General features: G+C 45.9%; 1 protein-coding gene across 1 annotated transcript in view; it reads left to right on the forward strand.

The window, feature by feature from the left end:
* Positions 1–25017, forward strand: part of SMAD3 (SMAD family member 3) — a 124477-nt gene that overhangs the window by 77764 nt on the left and 21696 nt on the right. Inside the window, exons 2-5 of the mRNA XM_075346062.1 lie at positions 17282–17475; positions 18815–18949; positions 21947–22018; positions 23332–23382. Of these exons, the coding sequence (XP_075202177.1) occupies positions 17282–17475; positions 18815–18949; positions 21947–22018; positions 23332–23382 (452 nt within the window). The remainder of the gene's footprint in view (positions 1–17281; positions 17476–18814; positions 18950–21946; positions 22019–23331; positions 23383–25017) is intronic.

Raw genomic sequence — 25017 nt, forward strand, 5'->3', positions numbered from 1 at the left:
CGGAGATACCACATGCTTCTGGCCATGTGATCCTCCGGCAGGTTCTGGAAGGTCACTGCACGCACAGTATCGCCGCTGAGAAGCAAGCGATATCACTGGATGTTGTGAGTGTGTGGATGCGATCTGATGTGTGTGTGAGGTGTGTGTGAGAGTGAGTGGGATCTGATGTGTGTCTGTTCTTATGTGTGTGCGTGTGTGTGTGTTCCGCCGCTGCAGGACCTTGATGCGCTCACCTGGGACCCGGTGTACACTGGTAACTATGCTACACAATATAACTCGTGTGTACCATGGTTACCAGCGTAGCCCGCCCCCCGCTCGCACGGGAGCCCACACCAGCGTACGGCGGCAACCCCAGCAATGCGAGGGTATGTGTCGGCAGGGTTGGCGGCGTACGCTGATGTGGGCTCCCGGGGGTAAAGCACTCACCTGGGAGTCGGGGCTCCGTGTCGTTTCGGGGAATGTGTGCGGGGGGCGGGGCCAGAGCGAGCGTGCAATGCGTGAGGGGGGCGTGGCGTGGCCGAGTTGCCAATGCGTGCAGGGGGCCGGGGCGAGAGGCCAATCCGTGTGGGGGGCGGAGCCTGGGCGAGCGGCCAATCCGTGCGGGGGGGCGGAGCCGAGGCGAGCAGCCAATGAGACGCTTGTCGCGGTAAGGACACAATTTTGGAGCAAGACAGACAGAATAAGGCAATTATATATATATATATATATATATATATATATATATATATATATATATATATATATATATATATATATATATATATATATATATATATATAATTACCCATACACAGGTGCCATTGTGTAGACACGAAGTAGAGGAGCCCACATTAAGCCATTAGTTCTGATTTTCTTGACCATTCTTTATTTATTCTCCCGAGATGTACTTACAAGGATGTATGAAGTTGAGATCTGACCTGCTGTTTGCAGTCTTTGCATTTTTTTGGCCTGCTTCATCAATAACTGCATAGAACACAAGAGACATAGTGACTGTGGCTCCTACATTGGGGACGAAGGAAGGATCTGCATAATCTGCTCCCAGATGGGGAAGGAGACCAATTTTTTTTTCTCAGAGCCTAAACCCCAGCTGCATAGATTAGTGTCTGTAGTAAACAAGAAGTATATATATGTTGTATATGCTAGCAATATTGTAAATAAAACACATTAATGGCATTTCTGGACTTTGTGTGTGACAATTATTATATGGAACAACATAATGGGGTGGTCTGATGGTTATAGGAGGTCACTATATGTAGATGGCTGCCCTCCCCCCAGCCTATGGGTGTCTCAGCTACTGACATATTATGAGAGGCATTTGTCTGGAAATTCCCTACAGAAGTGCCATGTGCATTGTAGTGAGAGGGAAAGTACCTGGACCCCCACATGTAGATGCAGCACTCATGGGCCTCACCAGTTTATGCCAAGTTTGGGTTTCCCTCAGTGGAGCGCTGTCTGGGGGAGCAGACGACTGCCCGGGGTCCAGCTCTCATGAGGGAGGTGCGATTGCTCATTTCCTGTGTTTGGAGAGTGCGGTTGTTTTCTGCGGCTGTTACTGAGGCCTGTGTGGGTGTTGAGAACCAAAGCCTTACTCAGGGGAACTCTCCATAACCTCCTCACCTACACAGGATGAACAGCCATGGCTTTTACACTCACACGTGGGCTGTGCAAAGCTTTTGTTTGAGATTGCACTTAGTCACTGGCTTGTGAAATCCTGTAAGTGACGGACCATTCGTGTCTGTGTGCAGTCTGCATAGACTTTCACTGCCGTCTGCACCTTCTGTGTTTGCACAGGGCTATTCATTATCCCAAGCCTTCCATTCTCCTTTTCTGTCATCCCAAGGGTCCGCTTGCTGGGATCAGAGGGACTTCTGATTTGTTGAAAGCTGCATAGCTGATATTGGGCATGTGATCTGGTATTACTTCATATGTGGATAAAGAATCCGGCACACAATAGTGTGATTAACAGAAGATCCCTTTAATTGGATCAAGACAATTTGTTTGTTTTTTATTAAAAGTTTACAATCCTCTTGATGTTTCGGACTAAAGGTGGTGTCACACACAGCGACAACGACAACGACGTCGCTGCTACGTCACAATTTTCTGTTGCAGCGACGTCACGTCGCTGTGTGTGACATCCAGCAACGAGCTGGCCCCTGCTGCGAGGTCGCCGGTCGTTGCTGAATGTCCAGCTTCATTTTTTGGTCGTCGCTCTCCCGCTGTGACACACAGATCGCTGTGTGTGACAGAGAGAGAGCGACGAAATGAAGCGAGCAGGGAGCAGGAGCCGGCGTCTGGCAGCTGTGGTAAGCTGTAACCAAGGTAAACATCGGGTAACCAAGGTGGTTATCCGATATTTACCTTCGTTACCAGCGTCCGCCGCTCTCGCTGCCAATGCCGGCTCCTGCTCTCTGCACATGTAGCTGCTGTACACATCGTGTAATTAACCCGATGTGTACTGTAGCTAGGAGAGCAGGGAGCCAGCACTCAATGTGCGCGGCTCCCTGCTCTCTGCACATGTTGCAGCACAGCGACGCGTGTCGTTATGATCGCTGCTTCGGCTGCTGTTTGACAGCTAAGCAGCGATCATAACACCGACTTACAAGGTCGCTGCTACGTCACAGAAAATGGTGACGTAACAGCGACGTCGCTGTCGTTTAGTGTGACCCCAGCTTAAGCAACCTTCATGTGGTGTCACACATAGCGACGCAGCAGCGATCACGACCAGCGATCTGACCTTATCAGGATCGTTGCTGCGTCGTTACATGGTCGCTGGTGAGCTGTCAAATAGGCAGATCTCACCAGTGACCAGCCCCCAGCCAGCAGCAACGCGTGGAAGCATAACTAAGGAAAATATCGGGTAACCAAGGAAAGCACTTTTCTTGGTTACCCGATATTTACCTTAGTTACTAGCGTCCGCCGCTCTCACGCTGCCAGTGCCGGCTCCCTGTTCCCAGCACTCCTAGCCAGAGTACACATCGGGTTAATTACCTGATGTGTACTCCAGCTACGTGTGCAGAGACCAAGAGCTGGCACTGGCAGCGTGAGAGCGGCGGACGCTAGTAACTAAGGTTAATATCGGGTAACCAAGGAAAGGGCTTCTTGGTTACCCAATGTTTACCGTTGTTACAGCTTACCGCAGGCTGCCAGATGCCGGCTTCCTGCTCGCTTCAGTTCGTCGCTCGCTCGCTGTCACACACAGTGATGTGTGCTTCACAGCGGGAGAGCGACGAGCAAAAAATGGTCCAGGACATTCAGCAACGACCGGGGACCTCACAGCAGGGGCCAGGTCGTTGCTGGATGTCGCTGCTACATCACAGAAAATGATGACTTAGCAGCGACGTCGTTGTCGTCGCCACTATGTGTGACACAACCTTTACTCATATATACACTAGAATATTGACGGAAAACAGATAAAGCAGAAAACAGTCATAACCATAGAAATGGTATACAGATTGTCAGGTATTGTAAAAAAAAAACGCATGCAACAAAGAAAATGAGTGAATGTATAACAAAAATGACTATATGTACAAAGCCGTGGACAAATATTCAGTGCTGCTGGCAATTAGTACAAATCCTGGGGCATATTCTGATGGTAAACACAGAAATATGTCTATAGATAAAGAGGCATGAGTATAAGAAGCTCGCCCGAGTGCCACAAGAGTCCGGTGGGGGACTTGGCGTTGCGCACTTTTCCTTGAGCCCTTATTGTAGTAAGTTCATGGGCTCCTCCACCCGACCCTTGCACTCAGGCGAGCTTCTTATAATCATATAGAAGAACAAAGATAATCCAGCTTCCGGAATAATATAAAATCTTGTGCAAGCTTCATTTTAAAGGACGCAAAAAATATTTATCATTACAAGGACAACATAGGGAGCCCATGTGCGGCAACGCGTTTCAAGCACTGCGTTGTCAAGCCTGAGCTTCTTATGCTCATGCCTCTCTTCCATCTGAGACACGAGCGGTTTCCTACAGCCATTCTCATCTGGAGCCTCGCTCCCTCAGCGCTTCTGACAGGTACTACTAGTCTCTATACCACCACCGGCAACCATTATTACATTTATTTGTGAAGTTTCTTGTTGTGCAGTGACCTGCCCACTTTAGCTATAGATTTTATTTTTCAAGGTATTCCAGTTAACTTTAATTGCATATGGCTTCCGCTATAAGGAACTTTCATTAACACTACATGTGGACTCCTATAGCCCTTCAGTACCTTTTATCAATATTTCTGTGTATACCATCATAATATGCTTTGTAATATGCCGTGTATAACATCATAATAGGCTTTGTACTAATTACAAGCAGCACCGAATATTGGGCTCTTTTGTCCACTGCTTTGTACAAATTGTCATTTTTGTTAAAGGGAACCGATCACCACATTTGGTGCTTGTAAGCTGCGGCCATCACCACTGGGCTCTTATATACAGCATGTTAGAATACTGTATATAAGAGCCCAGGTCGCTGTGTATAAAGGTAAAAATCACTTATCTAAGGGTCGGTGCGGTGCAGACTGGTCGGATGGGTGTCTCCGTTCTCCGGTGCCTCCTCTTTTGGCCATCTTTGTCCTCCTTCTGAAGCCTGGGTGCATGACGCGTCCTACGTCATTCACACTAGCCGGCATTGAGGTCCTGCTGAGGCGCACAACAATAACATGATCTGCCCTGTGTAGGACCTCAATGCCGGGTAGTATGAATGACGTAAGACGCATCATGCACCCAAAGATGGCCGAAAGAGGAGTCGCCGATACCGGAGAACGGAGACACCCATCTGACCAGTCTGCACCGCTCCTTAGTCGCACAAATGCACTAAAATGTGTCAGATGAAATGTGGAGTCTGCCCTTAGATCGGCACCTTCAGGTATATGAGAAGGATTGAGCCTCTAGTTTTTCACCCTGTATATATAAATAAAACTAAAGATGTTAATATCCAGAATGATTCCCCTTTTTCATTATCACAAATAATGGCTTGCACTTGTTATTGTGCTTCTACGGTTACATTTGTAGGATATGAGGTGGCCGTAGAGTAAAATGAGTGGTGAGGAAACCAAGCTTTCTCCCTCAGAAGCAGAAGTGCCATGATGACCTCTCCTCCTCAGACCACGGACTGTATTTTATTGTACTGCGAGGATGTTCCTGTCTTCCTATCTGAGCCGTACAATCTCTCTGCGCCCGGAGAAGCCTCGCAGCAGACATAATACTGTAGCAGCGAGGATGTGATTCCCATAACCTTGATCTTCCACAATCCTTCCCTTCTAAGTGACCCATTAGTAAAGCGTGACACTGAGGATGAAGTGTGAAGACGGCAGGTAACATCGAGGAATCCCTCACTAACTTCACTATCCGTCTTTAAGGTAAGCTCACATCTTACAGAAGGATTTCACTCCTTTAGTTCCAACTTTATTTTTTCTCATTCAGGTAATAGGCCAGGAGACAATACGGGGGTACCAATACTTCTGCAGTGGTTATTGCCCCAAATAGCATGACTTTGTTCCTGCATATTAATTCTCTAGACTACATTAGCACCAGATTTCTTATTGATTATGATGACTGTTCAAACCAAGCACATGCGCTTAGTGCACCCTTGGTGTGCACAATCCCGACTACTTGTTTTTCATCTGTTTCTGCCTTCCATGACCCTGAGTGACCAGTCGGGCTTTACATGAACCAAATGAATTTGGTGATGGATGGATGGATGGATGGATGGATGGACTGAACTGCTTGACTAGGCCAAGTCTGCACTGTGCGCCTGTGCTGGGTTTGAACAGTCATTTTGTGCTGACAGACGCCCATTAAATGTTTAGTCCCAGTCTCAGACATTTATGGCATATCTATTGGATTTGATGTAAATATTTTTTATAGATGCGTCTCCCATCTTTGGGGTCTGCACCCACACACGAATGAGGCCTTGTCTCCAGCTGCTGTGAATGGGGAGTTGTCCGCGCCTGCATGGCTTTCTCCATTGACTTCTGATATTTGTGGAGTTCACTTTTGTAGATCTCCTATAGAGGTCAATAGAGTCATGCATGCAAGTCCACCCCTCCACTGATAGCAACAGGTCCTCTTTCTCAAGATAGGTGCGATTTCAGAGGTGGAACCCCAACGCATCAGCCATTTATGACCTAACCTGCCAAAATGGACAACCCCTTATTCAGGTCAATCATATACTATCCGTGATGAGTGAGCGTGCTCGGTACTCGATCGTGGTGTTTGGGTACTCGCGGAGTTCGGCTGAGTATCGCGGGTTCTCTGATATTTTGTCTGGAAAACAATGACCACAATGCCCAGGCTTGCTTCATTGCATGATGTGTGCAGGTACGCCAGGGAGAGCTAGTCAGTCTCTGAATGGCTCTCTTGGGGGGGATAAAACAATATTCTCGGACGTAGCGTGCCAAAAAAAAAAAAAACCCTTCCGGCGGAAATGCTCTGTTTATGGTGGGCAGTATGTGGCTGGAGACCCGAAGAGGCCAATCTTTGACCTTCCATAATGCTCGTTACTCACATCGAGCTCGTTTGAGCATCAGACCAACTCGAATCCTGTATTGAGCATTTTAGAGCTCGCCCATCACTATATACCATGAATCCTGCCCATCTTACAGGAGACCACCCTTCTTGAGGACACATCCCACAATGAGAGATGTTGAGTGTCGGTCAGGTAGGATGAGGCTATGTGCGCACGTTGCGTAAATTCATGCAGTTACGCTGCGCTTTGTAGCGCAGCGTAACTGCATGCGTCCTGCGTCCCCTGCACAGTCTATGGAGATTGTGCAGGGGCCGTGCGCACGTGGCGTCTTAGAGCGCAGCGCTTCAGCTAGTGCCGAAGCGCTGCGCAAAAAGAAGTGACATGTCACTTCTTCCATGCGCTTTGCCGGCAGCTCCTGCTCTGTCTATAGGGAGAGGCAGCATGCAGAGCGCACGTTCTCGCCGGCACCATGCGCTTCAGAACGGAGCTTTTCAGCTGCGCTCTGAAGCGCACCTTTTACGGTGCTGGGCTAGTACGCAACGTGCGCACATACCCTTATTGCACCACTGTAGCACCGCTTGCAGTTGGTAAAATGTGGGGGGAAAAAAGTGCTATGTGCACACGTTAAGTGTTTGGTGCAGAAATTTCTGCATCTCTTGGCAGGAAAACGCAGCAGCAAGTAACGTGCGGTTTTTTTTATGCGTTCTTTACATGCTTTTTGGGTGCAGATTTTCCCCCATTCATTAGTATGAGTGAAATCTGCAGCAAAAACTCTGAAAGAATTGACATGCTGAAGAATGAAATCTGCAAGGGAAAAAATAAGCAGCGTGTGCATATGAGCCTTCAGGATTCTCAATCACATTCACTTTGCTGGCATCAGGATATTGTGACAAATCTGCGCAGGAAAAAAACCCGCAACGTGTGCACAAATCCTTATTGTGCTACACGACAATACCTTATCACATTAGCTAAAAGCATGCAGGGTTTTACAAATACTGCTGCATAATCCTGACCCAATACTGCTATGTGGAAGTGTCTCTATAGAGTTTCCTGCTTGTGAAAGTTGTAGATGAGTCAGCTGATACTGCAAATGACACCGCCGCTATATAAACTCCTCTGTATACTGTGTACACAGATCTGGTATATTGTGATTGTTATTGGGCTCATTCACAGAAAATGAGGTAAGCTCCTCTCTGTGGAGGAAATGAGTCATCTGGCAATTCCTTGCACTGCAGAGGGGGATGAAGAGGAAGTGAATGGAACCAGTAGTAGGAGAATTACTCTGCAGCAAGCGGTGCGCTCTGTAAGGAGTCTCTCGTGAGACCGCAGGATAACGTCACCAGGGCTGTGAATATCGCCTGATGGATATAACACAAGAAGATGGAGGTCCCTGGCCCTAAAAGTCTGATTAAGCAATCCCTTTTTTTATTTATTTATTTATTTATTTATTTATTTTTTAGTTTAATTTTGGAGTTGTTTTTTTTTTTAGATAAATAACTGATTGGTATAATTTTTTAATAAAATTGTTTTCACTAAATCAACTAAATACATATTCCACTACTATCTTCACGTTCAGTAACCAGTTGCTCAATTTGGAGACTAAAGGCCCCGTTACACGCAACGACATCGCTAACGAGATATTGCTGGGGTCACGGAATTGAAGACGCACATCCGGCGTCGTTAGCGACGTCGTTGCGTGTGACACCTACGAGTGACCGCTAACTATCCGAAAAGCGACAAAAATCGTTGACACACCGTTCCTTTCCCAAATATCGTTGCTCATTTTGGACGCAGGTTGTTCGTCGTTCCTGAGGCAGCACACATTGCTACGTGTGACACCCCAGGAACAACGAACAACACCGTACGTGCGTTCTCCGGCAACGAGGTTGGAGTGACGTTAATGCGGCTGCTCTCCCACCCCACTGCTTCTATTGGTGGCCTGTTGTGTGACGTCGCTGTGACACTGCACGGACCGCCCCCTTAAAGACTTTGTTCGCCGGCCACAGCGACGTCGCAAGAAAGGTATGTGCATGTGACGCGTACTAGCGATATTGTTAGCCACGGGCAGCGATTTGCCCGTCACGCACGCACGACGGGGGTGGGTGCGATCGCTAGTGATGTCGCAGCGTGTAAAGCGGCCTTTATTGCAGGGGTAAGGGGAGTCAGACTAGATGCGTTAAAAGGACGTTACCGGAAAACTACCTATTGTTTAAATCAGGTTTTTGTGTTTCATGAATTAAAAAAAAAAAAGCTAGATTGGTCCTGTGTTAACAGCTGTTCTATAATGGTTTACCTGTTACTGAAATCCTGTCTGTAATGATAATGAGCCTGCTCCAAATTCTTCCTGAAAGAACAGGAAGCAAGAGTCTAATAATACCCTAGTGGCGAGTGTTAAAATTACAAGATTACATGTCACAGGCCAGTCACATCTGCAAATTTTTCCATGCAAGTGACATGTGCCATGCAGTATAATTGAAGCTGGCATTGTTCTGGTCTACAAAACAGATTGGACTAGTGCCTACCGCCATTGCGGTTCTCATGTGCATTAGTACATGCACTTACACTGTACAGTGTGTTGCACATGTGCTATCCGTTGTGTGCACGGGACAGTGGTCATTAGGACAAAGCGTCATCAGTGTTACTAGTTTCAGGGGCTGGTCTGGTTCATGCTGTGTCCCTGCATGCTTTCGTTCTGCGATGTGCATAGTGACAGTGCGTTTTGTATTGCCGGCTCAGATCAGTAGAGCTGGCAGCTGAGCAGCACACATTGTCAGTGTGCGGTGTTCAGAGACCCCGCAAGTCTATGCATGTCAAGGATTCTGCCAATGTGCAGTGACCGTGCGGTCTGCTCTGTGTTGCCAGCTCGTTACTACTGATCTGAGCCGGCAATACAGAGCGCGTTGTCACGGTGTACATTGCACAATAACAGTGCACAGGCAACAAACCAGCCCCTGAAACGAGCGTCACTGATGACGCTTTGTTTGAGGTAGGGGGCAGAGGCTGTGACAGTGACTGCAGCTTTGCCCCCTGATGATGCTTTGTTTGATTATTCCTGCATGCACTTGGATTCTCAAATGAAGTTTCATCGGATAGCAAATAGGAGGGGAAATAATCAACAGCGGTTAGTGTAGTTAGGGATGGATAGGAGATTTTTAATGCAGCTGTGTTAGAAATTAGTTTAGAGCAATAAATAGGGATTTAGATGAAAATTTCTTCAGCCTTCGGACCACCCGTTTAACAATTGGTTGAACGCTCTCCTGCAATGGCTGCACTGGGTGCTGAATCTTTCTTTGATGGCGTGTTCTGGTGGGTGATGGTGCTACTCTGCATAGATGTACTACTCAGCCCCTTCATTCAGGATATCGCTAATGATCCAAATGTGATATCTTTGACATATCTATCACGTCTTGTGTCCTACTTTGAATGGTTTTTCCCCCTGTTTTTAGTAATTAAACAGTTAAATTCAAGAGGATTTTTTTTTTGTTTTTTTTTTTTTGTTTTTTCAGAAGACATTTTACTGTTTTATCCACAGTGCACATTTTTGTAACTGTCCCACTAATCCCCTTTCTCTTGCTATACAAGGTATGAGAAGGGTTAAATCTTCCCAGCAGCGCGACATTGTAAGTGTGGAGTCTAGATCCGACTCATAAAATAAAGCCGCGGCTAATAATCACTGGCGGCTCGGAAGAAAGAATGTTTATCATCTCAGATATTTTAGAAGTAAATAACAACGGCGCTTCTGATTCCAGTTGTGCAGTATTTGTCTCTTGCCGTCTAGTTGGAGACCACCAAGTGTGCTCCCACCGGCTGGAAAACCACCCGTGTCCCAAGGATCCTGGGTGAGATTGTCTGATCCGGACGCTTTGTATATATGTGAGCGCACACACATTGCTCATACAGCATCCTGGGGTTGTCTGTGACTCCACAGTCTGATTCTATGGCTCGGTTTAGCTGTATGTCAGACACGTGGGCACAGTCTTCACTGTTTCTCATGGATATTTAGTTTGAGTATATATATTTTTTGACATTCTTTTGGTTGGCTAAAGATACGTTTTAAAATATGGACATAGTTTCCTATGACAATCCATCTGAGAGAGTTGGATCCTCTTATAGTAGATGGAACTCAACCCAAGTCACTGCCGTTCCATGCACCGATGGACGGACTTCCAGAGATGTCGCCACAACCTGTAGAAATGCAGAGCACAGTGCTGAAATTGCCTTCTATCCTTTAGAGTGCTGTAAAGGGGGCAAAACAAAATCCCCGGATAGACCCTTTAATAAAATACCACCAATAAATGTCATTTGTATGCATTAAGTAAATGGTGACTTGAAGAATCTTTGGTGATTAATACACAACTTCCTGCAAGTTATTAAAGATTCTTATGTAAACAGGAAAAAGATGAATCTCAACAGCACATCATAAAGATCACAGGAAGACAAAAGTAAGCGTAATAGGCAAAACGAAGCATAAACATATGTGTAAAAGCAGTACACAACGCACAGTGTATCAGCAGCCACAGACAGCATGGTATGTAGGGAGTGCTGCATTGGAAGTCATGATTTACAAGAAGCTACTGCAAGTAAAATGTAAAAGAAGCAGAAAAGGAGAAGACAAAAGGGAATAAAAGAGAGGGTAGAACAAAATCTATAATGGGGGCGTGAGACAACATAGTTAGAATGTAATACAACCGTGGCTCTGTGGTTGGCATACAAGGTGGCTCTGTGATAGGCATACAAGGTGGCTCTGTGATTGGCGTACAAGGTGGCTCTGTGATTGGCGTACAAGGTGGCTCTGTGATTGGCGTACAAGGTGGCTCTGTGATTGGCGTATAATGTGGCTCTGTCATTGGCGTACAAGGTGGCTCTGTGATTGGCGTACAAGGTGGCTCTGTGATTGGCGTACAAGGTGGCTCTGTGATTGGCGTACAAGGTGGCTCTGTGATTGGCGTACAAGGTGGCTCTGTGATTCGCGTACAAGGTGGCTCTGTGATTGGCGTACAAGGTGGCTCAGTGGTTTTAAGGTGGCTTGGTGGTTGTCCTGCAAGGTGGCTCGGTGGTTGGCATACAAGATGGCTCGGTGGTTGACATACAAGTTGGCTCAGCAGTTTGCATGCAAGTTGGCGTACAAGGTGGCTCGGTGGTTGGCATACAGGGTTACATAGGGATTTTCCTCTTAATTGTATGGGAGAAGTTTCCATATGGAGCTACCATACAGTGGACACCGTCTTTGGGTCCAGGTTGCAGCCTGGGCTCTATACAGGGTCTCCGCGCTCAGAGAATAACGCCTTTCTTTACTTCTCCCATAGAGCTCTATGTATGGCCTGCTTATATTTTCTGTGCTAACAATTTAGCAGAGCGCTTTATCATTTCTACATATCAGTAATGGAATCGTATATTGTCCCTGCCCATAACAGAAGCAAAATACCTGCTATTTCTGAGACCTCAGGTTTGCAGGTTTCCTGTATAATGGGCGTTGTGTTGCCTAGATGTGTCTGACCGAGCTACAGGTAGAAGGTCACCGGTGAAATGCTCGCACAGATAAGCAGCGGCGTGTGCTATAGAACGTCACATGCAGGTTATGCAGACGTCGGCTATGACTTTGTTGCAGAAAAGCCTTTTGCAGTTCAGAAGTGGCTGACTTGGCAAGAATAGGCCTACGAATGGCACGGCTCCGCTGCACTGGATTAAGGCCAAGACTGGCAGTCGCTTGTAGGCTTAGACGTGTTTTCTGGCAGAGGCAAGTCCCAGCTAGAGCTCCATCCCCTTAAAATAACTTTCTCAAATATCTGAGCATTGTGACCTGGAGCTCCGCACATTCTCAGAAGTGTTTGCAGTAGAATAAGCACATCAGCCGTCGCTCACAAGTCTGAATATTCACTTTTATTTTTTCATGTATATTTGTGTTTTGCACTTTCCCTTTATATAATGACAAAAATGTAAATTGTCACTTTAGCAGTTTAGTTTTGAGCGTTAACAAATCTGAAAACTGAATTAAGCAGCTAAATGCTAATGATTATCCCACACGCTCCGGAAAGAAATCCACCACAGATGTAAATAGAGCAAATTCCTTTTTTTTTTTTTTTCTTACATACAGATTTTGCTGCAGATTTATTGTGGATTTCACCTCTGCTACTTTAAAGGGAACCGGTCATCAGAAATTTAGCTTGAAACCTAAGAGTTTCCCCCTCTGCAGCTTGTGGGCTGCATTCTAGCAGGTTCCTGTACTTTTTGTGGCCCCTTTTAAACCAAATTAAATACTTTATAAACTAGTACCTTTTTGCTATGTAAATTTTGTAAATCATCCATGGGGGCGGGCTCTCTGCTGACCGTTGATGTTCCTCCAGCACATTGACGCCGTCCCCCCATGCTCCATTTCATCCATCAGGACGCCGCCCACTGCGCCCGAGGTGCCGCCCACGCCAGGATCGCTGGTGACGTGTGTCACAAGCACGAGATTATGGGCGGCGCTGTGATTGCATTGCAAGTGCCCGCCCATAATCTCGTGGACGCACTTTCTCCCACTGCCTTCCAGCGTTCTGCGCAAGCGCTCGCCGGCCAAATGACCTGACGTCACCTCCTTCCCATCTTACCCTGCAGCAGGGCAAGATGGGAAAGAGGTGACGCCGGGTCATCTGGCCAGCAAGCGCTTGCACAGAACGCTGGAGGAAGAGGGGAAAGTGCGGTCACGAGGTTATGGGCGGCACTTGCTGATGACACAGCGCCGCCCATAACCTCGTGCCTGCGCAAAACGTCACCAGCGGTCACACGTGCACAGTCCCGCTACAGTCGCACAGCGCATGCGCGGGACCACGGGCGCCCAAGGGCGGCGTCCTGAGATATGAAATTCAGCGTTGGGGGGCGGCGTAAATCTGCTGGAGGAACAGCAACGGTCAGCAGAGAGCCCGCCCCATGGACGATTTACAAAATTTACATAGCAAAAGGTACAAGTTTATAAAGTATTTAATTTGGTTTAAAAGGGGCCACAAAAAGTACAGGAACCTGCTAGAATGCAGCCCAGGAGCTGCAGAGGGGGAAACTTTTAGGTTTAAAGCAAAATTTCTGATGACAGGTTCCCTTTAAAGGGTTGAAATTTGCATTGAAATTCTGTAACAAGTGATGGAGACTGAATTTGCTGGGCGTTTTGGCACATTTTAGTTTAGCAATCACTTCATTGTTGGGTCAGATAACCCTCTATAGCTGAGTGTAAAGTGTCTGTGACCACAAAAAAGGGAAGAAAGCGGATCCGTTACAATAGGAATCATATTGAGTTCTTTATCATAGCAAACAGCGCCAGTATCGTGGTATTCACGATTTACACATGGTTGGAGCGCTCTCCCCTGCTTGTGACTCCATCGAGTTAAAATCTGCTGGAGGTCCCCATTGATTTCCATTATACTCAGGTCGTGCCCCAGCACGCCGATGCCCGATTGAGTAACGAGTAGTGTTGAGCAGACCCGAACTGTAAAAATCCGGATCCGCGCGGTGTCAGCGTCCGATCCGGGTCCGACCCGGACGCGGGAATCCGGCTGCACGATCCGGATCCGGGATTATTTATTTATTTATTTTTTTATTTTTTTCTCGCTCTCTCGCTTTCTCTCTTTCTCCCTTCTCCTCCTTCTCCTTGTCCTCTTTCTCCCTTCTCCTCCTTCTCCTTCTCCCGTCGACCCCCCCCCCTCCCCTCCCGCTCCCCATTCACATACATGGGTCCGGATCGGATCCGGACTTCTTTTCCAACCCGGATTATTAGAAGTCCGCTCAACTCTAGTAACGAGTAATGGCAGCTCACCCGCTCATCACTAGCCTCAATGTATAGCGCTTTCTAGTACAAAGGGTTAAGCGCTAGCTGATGGTATGCCATGACTTTGGTGTTCCCTGCTCTTATCTATACTTTATCTTATCCGGCCAGGCCTCCCCTCTGCTCTGTGACCTGTCAGGCTTCCTGTATGTGTGTGCTAAGTCCGCTGATGTATATATAGATCCCTCATAGCTCAGCCCTCCCCTCCGTGTGGTTTGTGCAGCACCTGATGACTCATTTCTGTGCAGAGGACTGAAATAATAAATATTGGCGCCCTACGGGTCATAATTCCAGTGTAATATACAGATATATCGTTCCTCTTTCCTTCATCATTGCAGTAATACACGTAAGATACGGCCACACATGGAGTTTTCTGCCATGAATCTACCAGTGCATCCCGCCTCATAGCCAGGGCAACAGCCACAACCTTTACATGTGGATTTTGTTGCAAACTTGCCTTGGATTCCTCCTGATTCCTTCACAGAAGATCAGTAACCATGCATATACTGCGGATTTACAGTCAGTGCTGCACCTCAGTTTCACCCGAAAGATTGGCCGAGCAATGCTTTGGCCAATGGTTCGGCCAACTGCCATCTCATCCGATAGAAAAAAAAACTTGGAATATTATAAAGAGGTTCAAAAATAGAAAAAAAAAATAAATCCTCTAAAATACAATACTTAATAATAATAATAATAATAATAATAATAATAATAATAATAATAATTTTATTCATTTTATTAAGTACTTAATAAAAATGGTCAAATGTCAAGGTGATGTGCTAAGTGATCACTTTTACCTCTAAGTGGGGGTGGGGAAGTGGGGGTCTTGTTGGCCGGGTATCTAAGGTCAGACAATATAAGGGGACTACGGGGCAATAAGTCTCCCTCCAATGAACCCTATCTGCCAGCAGAGTTTAGATACCCTTAAACCCTTAGGCAAGAGTCACACTTGCGAGTGCCTAGCGTGTAACTCGCGCGAGTCTCTCATTGAATCACTCGGCATGGACTCACACTCTCAGGACAGGAGCGTCTCAGCTGCATAGACATACATGCAACCGACCCGCTCCTGTCAGGAGAGTGCGAGTCCGTGCCGGATGATTCAATAAGAGACTCGCGCGAGTTACACGCGAGGCACTCGCAAGTGTGACTCTGGCCTTAAATGTTTTTGGTGCCCCTGCTTCACGACGGGTCACCCCTATCTGCGCCTCTTATAACCACCTAATTAGGTATCCACCACCAATAGTCAAACTTGGGTGCTTTATAAAAGTGACTCAAATTACTGAATGTTAAGCTACTAGACTAGGGGAAACACAATTTTAAAGGGAACCTGTCAGGTCCAATATGCACCCAGAACCATGAACAGTTCTGGGTGCATACTGCTAATCCCTGCCTAACTGTCCTGTATACAATAGCATAGATAAAGGGATCTTTGAAAAGTATTTCTAAAGATCTTTTACCGTATGGTAATGAGCACGAGGACTAGTCCCCTGGGCGTTAGTTCCCTTTCTAGTCGGCTCCATTAGCATGTTAGTACGCCCATGTGGGCATGCTATCATGCTAATTAATGAATATGCAGCGTCACAGGATGATCTCACTCACCTCTCCGCCGCCATCTCGTCCGACGCTGGATTTCGGCTCCATGCGCATGGACCTGGAGTTTCGCTCATGCGCACTAATTGAGTTTCAAGCCATGACGCGAACACCCGACTTCGCATGACCCAAACTCCACAGTCATGCGAGCTGAAATCGTGTGTCTGGCGGCGGAGAGATGAGTGAGATCCTCCTGTGACGCTGCACATTCTAATGAGGCCGACTGGCGAGGCGAACTAATGCCCAGGGGACTAGTCCCTGCGCTCATTAGCATACAAAGAACGTTCTTTAGAAATACTTTTTGTAAAGATCTCTTTATCTATGCTAGTGTATACAGGGACAGTTAGGCAGGGATTAGCAATATGTACCCAGAACTGCTCGTGGCTCTGGGTGCATATTGCCCCTGACAGGTTCCCTTTAACCTCCTTAAATACAGAAATCCTGGTGCAGCAACCCAGATGTAGGCTGAAATATCACACTCAAATGATGATCTATTAACACATGCCAATGAATAACACATTCAGTATTTCAGGCCATAAATATATGGTGTAGTTATCCATCAGAAGTCCTCATGCTGATCCCAACACGTTTCCCCCCTATGTTTGGGGGCTCATCTCATCTGATCCTCCCATACAGAGGGGTGCTCACTCCTTTTGTTCTCTATGAGAAAGCTTCCTACTGACACATCTGATCTCAGTGAGGACAATGCGATCATCAGTCCGAAATTGGACGATCAGTTGCTCCCATACATATGACCGTCTGCCAAATGTGTCCATATCTGCACATTCAGCTGCCTTTAGTCAAATGTGTATGGGAGCATTGAGCTGCAGCTTATCTGCCATGTGTGAACAGGCACTAATGCTGTAATAACTTATCCGTGTACAGACTGCAATCCTCGAACCGACCTCATGTCTCCTGAACAGTCTCATATATGACTTTAGGACATTTCCGCACGTGGCTTATCGTTTCTCCTTTTAGACTGTGATAAATCTTGAAAATTAAGCTACTGTGTTGGTTGTTAGGGCCATACATTAGCGGTTTTAATGTGGTTTTACAATGATTTTTTTTCTATTACAGCCGAATTCTGCAATATTTATGTCATTTGTTACTTTTTTTGTTTTTCTTTTTTGCAGAAAAGTATTTACATAGATCCTTACCCGCTAAATACACTATATTCCTGGGATTATGAGCCTAAAATGAGTTTACAATACACAATAAACTACCATATTTCCAATTTATTGGCGATAGCAATCACTCTATATGTGCATTTAATTTAAAATAGATCATATCCTATGAATTCAGTGAGAAATGAGCATTCTGGTGTCTTCAAACGAGGCAACACGATGAGATGGAGTGCGAGCACTGGCATATCACATTAGATTTATGGCCGCTTGTGGCGCAGAGCAATGATGATCACCGCTTTTGTATTGTCTTTGCAGATCTCTGGATGGTAGGCTGCAAGTTTCCCATCGGAAAGGGTTGCCTCACGTCATATACTGCCGCCTCTGGAGGTGGCCGGACCTGCACAGTCACCACGAGCTCCGGGCGATGGAAATGTGCGAATACGCTTTCAACATGAAGAAGGATGAAGTGTGTGTAAATCCATATCATTATCAAAGAGTGGAGACTCCAGGTATGTGAAGGAATGCTGCAGACCAGACCTTCGCTTCTTCCCGTTCCGGTCGGCCATTTGATATCTTAAGGGGTCTATATACAGTAGACTAAAATCAGCCTAACCTGTCAATATTGGCATAATCTGTATGGCTGCTTTCCGACTCCCCCAAAAAATGATGTCCAGGATGCGAAGGATCTGGAATGTTGGATTTCTGTTGGGGGGGAAAAAAGCCACCATCAGAGGAGGGGTTGCATTGGTTATCTCAGTGTATTTAGCAGCTTTAATAGTGGGGTCTGCGGCACTAATCTTGATGTTAGAAGTAAATGAACACTGATCCCATTAAAGTAAATTGGGGAAGTTCAGATTGGTTCTTTTTGGTGATGGGCGAGTGTGCTTGCCCCTGCCCGTTACTCAATTGAGCCTCGGATTTCTCACAACGCGTTTCGAGTGCTGAGTATAATTGTAGTCAATGGGAAAGTCTGGCATTTTCAAACTCCGATGCTTGAGGCTAGATCGAGTAACGAGCACACTCGCCCATCACTAGTTCTTTTGGAAAAGAATAAATGGATCATGACTTTCATTATGGAAGTAAAGAAGCTTGTGTGAACAAGTTGGAGACGTAACTCGGCTGGGGCATTTTACATAGGACTGTGGTTTTCAATTGAGCAAGAAATATACAGCGGTAAGGGTATGTGGTGGAGGGGGTGACCACTAGGTACCCCATATAGGGGGCAGAGGGTGACCACCAGGTACCCCATATAGGGGGCAGAGGGTGACCACCAGGTACCCCATATAAAGGGCAGAAAGGAGGGGATGACCACCAGGTACCCCATATAAAGGGCAGGAAGGAGGGGATGACCACCAGGTACCCCATATAAAGGGCAGGAAGGAGGGGATGACCTCCAGGTACTCCATATAAAGGGCAGGAAGGAGGGGATGACCACCAGGTACCCCATATAAAGGGCAGGAAGGAGGGGATGACCACCAGGTACCCCACATAAAGGGCAGGAAGGAGGGGATGACCACCAGGTAGAAAGGAGGGGATGACCACCAGGTACTCCATATAAAGGGCAGGAAGGTGGGGATGACCACCAGGTACCCCATATAAAGGGCAGGAAGGAGAGGATGACCACCAGGTACCCCATATAAAGGGTAGGAAAGAGGGGGTGACCACCAAGTATCCCTTATAAGGGGCAGGGAAAATGTATCATAGAAAAAATATAAAGGCGCATACTCCCTCAAAACATCTTAAGACACATACTATGTGTATATTAAAAAAATCAAAAGGTTTAAAAGCTAATGCCCATCCCTCGTGGTAAAAATCAAAGTAACTCTTGTCTCTGTTACTCTGTCTCAGTTCTGCCTCCTGTGCTGGTCCCAAGAAACGCAGATATTCCTACAGAATTCCCTCCTCTCGATGACTATAGTCATTCCATCCCTGAGAATACCAACTTCCCAGCAGGCATTGAGCCGATAAGCAGCTACATTCCAGGTAAGGATGTATGAGGACTTCTGTTTCTTGTGCCATGGTTTGTTTTATACTGTACTTGTCATACGATTGTTTATGTTTTGAGGGGATGGTGCGTTCAGGTTGGATTCCATGAATTATAAAATGTTACCACTTCTCTTTATAGTTGTAGATGTATAGTAGGAAGAGGAAATACATACTTGACAACTGACCGGCCTCCTGCTGTAACTGCTGACAATAGTGTGCTCAATGATCACAGCGATTTAACCTCTCATATTCCACTGTCAGTATTGACAGCAGCACATTGAAGAGTTTGACAGAGGGAGATTTCTCCCTCTGTCAGCTCATCAGCATGATCTTGGGCTGCTGATTAGTTACTGTGGCCAATGGAGGCCTGACAATAGCCTCTGGGAATATTAATCCAAACTGAGTTGAGGCTAGATAGGACAAGATAGTGTAATACGCTGAACTAAACGAGTTCAAGTCCCCTTGTAGGATTAATAAATCTTATACAAAAAATCTTATATAAAAAAAAATCTTATATATATATAAAAAAAAAATGTAAAGTGTTTTTAAGTGAAAATAAATAAAGAACAGAACACAGTCGCCAAAAGTCCAGCTTTCACAATAACAAAAAAAAAATTGTTTAATTTTAAAAAAATAAACTTGCTTTAAAAAGACAGATTTGGATTGTGGAGTCTATAACCATTTATACTGTAAGGCCCTGTGCACACGTTCAGTATTTGCTCAGCATTTGTAAGTCAAAATTAGGAGTGGTATCAGAGGAAAAGTATAATAGACACACAGCACCACTTCTGTATTTATCACCCGCTCCTGGTTTTGGCTGCAAATACTAAGGTAAAAAAACTCACCAAACACTGAATATGTGCACAGGGCCTTAAGCGGGCTTTACACGCTATGATATATCAAACGATATGTCGTCGGGGTCACGTCGTTAGTGACACACATCCGGCATCGTTTGACATATCGTAGCATGTGACAGCTACGAGCGAGTGTGAACGAGCAAAAATACTCACCTTATCGTTGCTCGTTGACACGTCGCTCATTTTCTAAATATCAAATGTCCTTCTGCGTGCCGGTTGTTCATTGTTCTCGAGGCAGCACACATCGCTCCGTGTGACACCCTGGGAACGATGAACTGCAGCTTACCTGCGGCCTCCGGCAATGCGGAAGGAAGGAGGTGGGCGGGATGTTTACGCCCTGCTCATCTCCACCCCTCCGCGTCTATGGGCCGGCGGCTGTGTGACGTCGCACGTCCCTCCCCCTTCAGGAAGTGGATGTTTACCGCCCACAGCGAGGTCTTTTGGAAGGTAAGTACGTGTGATGGGGGGTTACGACTTTGTGCGACACGGGCAACAAATTGCCCGTGCCGCACAAACGATGGGGGCGGGTGCGATCGCACATAAAATCGACACGTGTAAAGCAGCCTTAACTATATCATTATGGATTGCGTATAGTAAAAAAATATATAAGAAAAAAAATGCTACAAACTGTTTTTTTGTTTATCCCACCTCACAAAAAATTAAATAAGTTGTCCGTAACCAAAAATGGTTCCAATAAACACTACAGATTGTTCCACACAAAAACAAACCCTCACAAAGCTGTGTAAATAAAAAAAAATGAAAGTTCTGGCTCTAAGAACACGAAAAAAGAAAAAAATGTGTTTTTCATTAAATTTTATTTTCTTGTGCAAAAGTAGCAAATTGTTAAAAGAAATATATAAATAAGTTGGGTGAAACTGTAATTGTATGGAGACGTACTGTAAAACCATACCATTATTTATCCTCCAGAATGATGAACATCATATGAAACAATACAAAAAAAACTATACTAGAATTGCTGTTTTTTTGCTCATCCTGCTTCGCTCACAAAGATTGAAATAAAAAGTGATCAAGAAATCACATGTGCTGAAAAATGGCACCAGTGAAAAATACAGCTTGTCACATGTAAAATAAACCATCATATTAATCTGTCTATGGAAAAATCAAAAGTAATGGGTCTTGAAAAAAGGCAAATCCCCCTAAAGAATATTTTAGGTTTATTTAAATTTTTGTGTAAAAGCAGTAAAACACAAAAAACTTATATTGATTGGTATTGTCATTCACCTGCAGAATAAAGTCAATATATCAACTAAACTGGATTATGAACAGTTTTTACAGAAAAAAAATCCAGAATTGCTGTTCATTTTGTATGTTCCACAATGTAAAAAAGACAAATACAGTGTGTGTGTGTGTGTGTGTGTGTGTGTGTGTGTGTGTGTGTTTTTGTATATATGATTAAAATGATAAATGATTAAAACGTCAAAAAAATAACAGCAGAATTAGTATAATTTTTCTTCCTCATCGAGTTAATAACAGATTGGCAATATATTATATAAACCCCAAATAGCGCCATTGATAAATAGAACTTATTATGCTATGAATGTAAACAAAGAGTTCCTGTAATGCAGTAATGTTTTAAAGGCCCGAAATAGGTGAACCGGTAAAGGGTTAAAAATATTTGTTGCCTGAAACTTTGTTAATGAATTTACCCCGAGCCGAAAAGTTTTCTGTGGTTATGTTCCAGTTTGTTAAATAACCTCTGGATATTGACAGTTTGGGCGGCGGTGGCACAAAAGCCACGTGGTCAATGCTTTACCCACGGGCACCAGGCCATTGCCCATCACAATGGGAGTAGTGTTCGCTATATGCGGCCGGACACGCTTTCTGCCGTACTCTAAATCCCGCTGATTACTTGATCTTGGTGCCTCGGTGTAGCCCCCACAGGCTGGTTTCCCGTGGTGTACACTGACCAGTAAGGCTGCATGTGAGCACATTTTTGAGATTAGTAAATAGTAAAAAAAAAAACAACGTTTTTTCTTGGGTGGTAATAAATGGTGGAGGTCAAGAGCATCACCTGAATATTAGTGCGCACGCTGCCTGAATACAGTTGCACTTATGGTTCACGTTATACGATTTGTACTTCTATACAGCGTCTGAATAATCTATTACTTCTGTTTAGAAACACCGCCTCCAGGTTACCTGAGCGAAGATGGGGAAACTAGCGATCAAATGAACCACAGCATGGACTCCGGTAAGACCTGCATCTGAAAACTGGAAAAATACATGAAGCTTGTGCTGCACGAATCCCCCAATCCCGCTCCCATGTTGGCTATGTCATAGACATAAGCCTGGGGCTACTCGGTGACTTTGCGACACCCATCGTGCAGCCAATGATTGCACCTCGCCACAATAACAATGAGCAAATCACAACATTATGAAACTTGGGGGTTTTCTTGTTGTATTTTTATTTTTGTGACATGCTTGTTACGGACGCGGCAACTTGGGGGGTTGCAACAAATGGTCATTCATTAGCATTACACTGCAATGTACCAGACTTGGGGCACTGTTTGGCCACACGACGTGTCACCATGTAACCTTAGCCAAACGGTGACATGTTACTAGAAAAAGTACCGTATATAGCAACTGCTTATGCAAATTGCCTCTTCAGCAAGTAACAGGACTGCAACTCTAGTGCCACGTAGCAATCCTAAGTGTCAATTTCGAGCCTTGCCACATGACTTAAGGCCGCTTTACACGCTGCGACATCGCTAATGCGAACTTGTTGGGGTCACGGAATTGGTGACGCACATCCGGCCGCATTAGCGATGCCGTTGCGTGTGACACCTATGAGCGATTTTGCATCGTTGCAAAAACGTGCAAAATCGCTCATAGGTGACATGGAGGTCCATTCTCAAAAATCGTTACTGCAGCAGTAACGAAGTTGTTCCTCGTTCCTGCGGCAGCACACATCGCTCCGTGTGACACCGCAGGAACGAGGAAGCTCTCCTTACCTGCCTCCTGGCCACAATGCGGAAGGAAGGAGGTGGGCGGGATGTTCGTCCCGCTCATCTCCGCCCCTCTGCTTCTATTGGGCGGCGGTTCAGTGACGCAGCTGTGACGTCGCTGTGACGCTGAACGAACTGCCCCCTTAGAAAGGAGGCGGTTCGCCGGTCACAGCGATGTCGCTAGGCAGGTAAGTATGTGTGACGGCTATGGGCGATGTTGTGCGGCATGGGCAGCGATTTGCCCGTGTCGCACAACAGATGGGGGCGGGTACCCACACTAGCGATATCGGGACCGATATCGCAGTTTGTAAAGCGGCCTTTAGGATAAGAAGCCAAACCAGAAACACTATTTGCAGACACGTGTTTCGGTGCGTTTGCCCCTCCTCAGTCCAAAGCAGAACTGATATGTCTGGATGAGAGGCCTCTCTGTTTTAAGGGGTTACGTTTTTCCTTGTGAAGCATGCCAACCCAGCATAAGAAGACTTCTAGGCCATATAATGCTCCTAGGATTTATATATGCATATAATAACTGATCTCATTATTATAACTATTATTTTAGGGTCACCAAGCCTGTCTCCAAATTCCATGTCCCCTGCTCACAGTAACATGGGTAAGTTATTGGTTTTCTAGGTTATTTTCCCTCCAAATGTTAGGAATTATTGTAAAATGCTGTATTTGGCACAGAGGATCACACTTTACACTATGCCCTTTCTCCGCTCACCTTCCGGTAGGCCTCACTCCTCATCCAGCATAACGCAAATGTGTTTACAACGTGTGTAACGCATAGTAAATGTGGAGCAAAGCATAAAAAAAAGTTTTGGCACAATTTTAGGCAGATTTCTGGCACATATAGGTTAGGAAATCAGCCAGAGCAATCCTAGTGGACATTAGAAAAAAAAAAAGAGGTATGTCCAAGTCATGCATCAAGATTACACCTCTAAGTCTGTGGGTCTGTGCACAGCATGGATAAGCCAGAGATGCCGTCCGTATGTCCTCCAAGTGCTGTCTCTTGTATATACCGTATTTTTCGCTTCATAAGATGCACCGGATAATAAGACGCACTCCAATTTAGAGCTGAAATAGGTAAAAAAAAAATAAAAATGGGGTCCGTCTTATACTCCGGTGTTGTCTTACCGGAGGGGGGGGGGAAGCAGTGGTGGTGATGTGGGGTCACAGGAGGCAGAGGTTGTGCTGGCAGGCGCGGTGGGTCAGTAGTGGCAGCAGTGGGTGAGTGGTGCAGCAGGCCGGTGCGCGGAGTGTCCGCGGTCCCGGCTCAAATGTTTGCGCCTGGAGCGGTGCATGCGCAGATGGAGCTCTCATCCAAGGGCTCCATCTGCACACGTGCTGACCCCCAGAGCTATCATTTGAAACTGGGACCGCGGACACACTGGGAAACCTGCCGCACAGCTGCCCGCACGCATAGAGTGGCAGCCAGCAGGCCGCCCGCACAGAGAGGCAGCCGGCACTGACAGGCATCCGGCTGCCATGTGCACACAGGCACCCGGCCGCCTGAACGCACCCGATTGCCGCACAGACAGGCCCCCCCCAGGTAAAGCTATATTCAGATTTTAAGACTCACCCCTCATTTTCCTCTCAAATTTTTGGGAGGGAAAGTGCATCTTATAATCCGTAAAATACGGTAGTTTAAAGAGAAGGAAATGTTTAGAGTTTTTCAGATAAAAAAAAATTTGATGGTAAAAACAGATCCACAACCAAGAGTAGATGGAAATCATATTTAATGAAAAAAACCCCCATTGATTGTAATTGATCAATTTTTCCACAGTCACAAAACTGTGTGTGAATAAGGCCTTAGTCAGGGAATGAAAATGTCCCTCATCTTGTCTGTAATAGTTTGTGTGGTGTTTAGCGGAGGATCTGCTTTATAGCTATTGCTGATAGCCACAATGTACACGGTCATCAGGGCTTAGATGCCGGCACACGGCAGTGTTAATCCCAGATATAGATGGCTTGCTTTATCCCTGTCCTGATTACTCAGAGCTTTCCCTGTGCATGTATGACACTGAAGTATATGTGTACCGGACAGTGTGTGCGGCGGAGAGCGTGGGCCGCAGCCACCGCCGTTTCCTTATCAGTTGTTGGCCACAACCTCTTGTCTTTCCAGCTCTGTGACTCAGTCCTTCCCATCTGCTGTAAGCTCTGGCGAGGCATGAGCCGATCCGCCGTCGCTTTGTTAGAGCTGCCCATATTCTGCTGCCAGCTGACCATCCGGATGACAGCTATGCAT

Source organism: Anomaloglossus baeobatrachus, chromosome 4, assembly GCF_048569485.1.
Source record: "Anomaloglossus baeobatrachus isolate aAnoBae1 chromosome 4, aAnoBae1.hap1, whole genome shotgun sequence".
NCBI classification, from domain to species: domain Eukaryota; kingdom Metazoa; phylum Chordata; class Amphibia; order Anura; family Aromobatidae; genus Anomaloglossus; species Anomaloglossus baeobatrachus.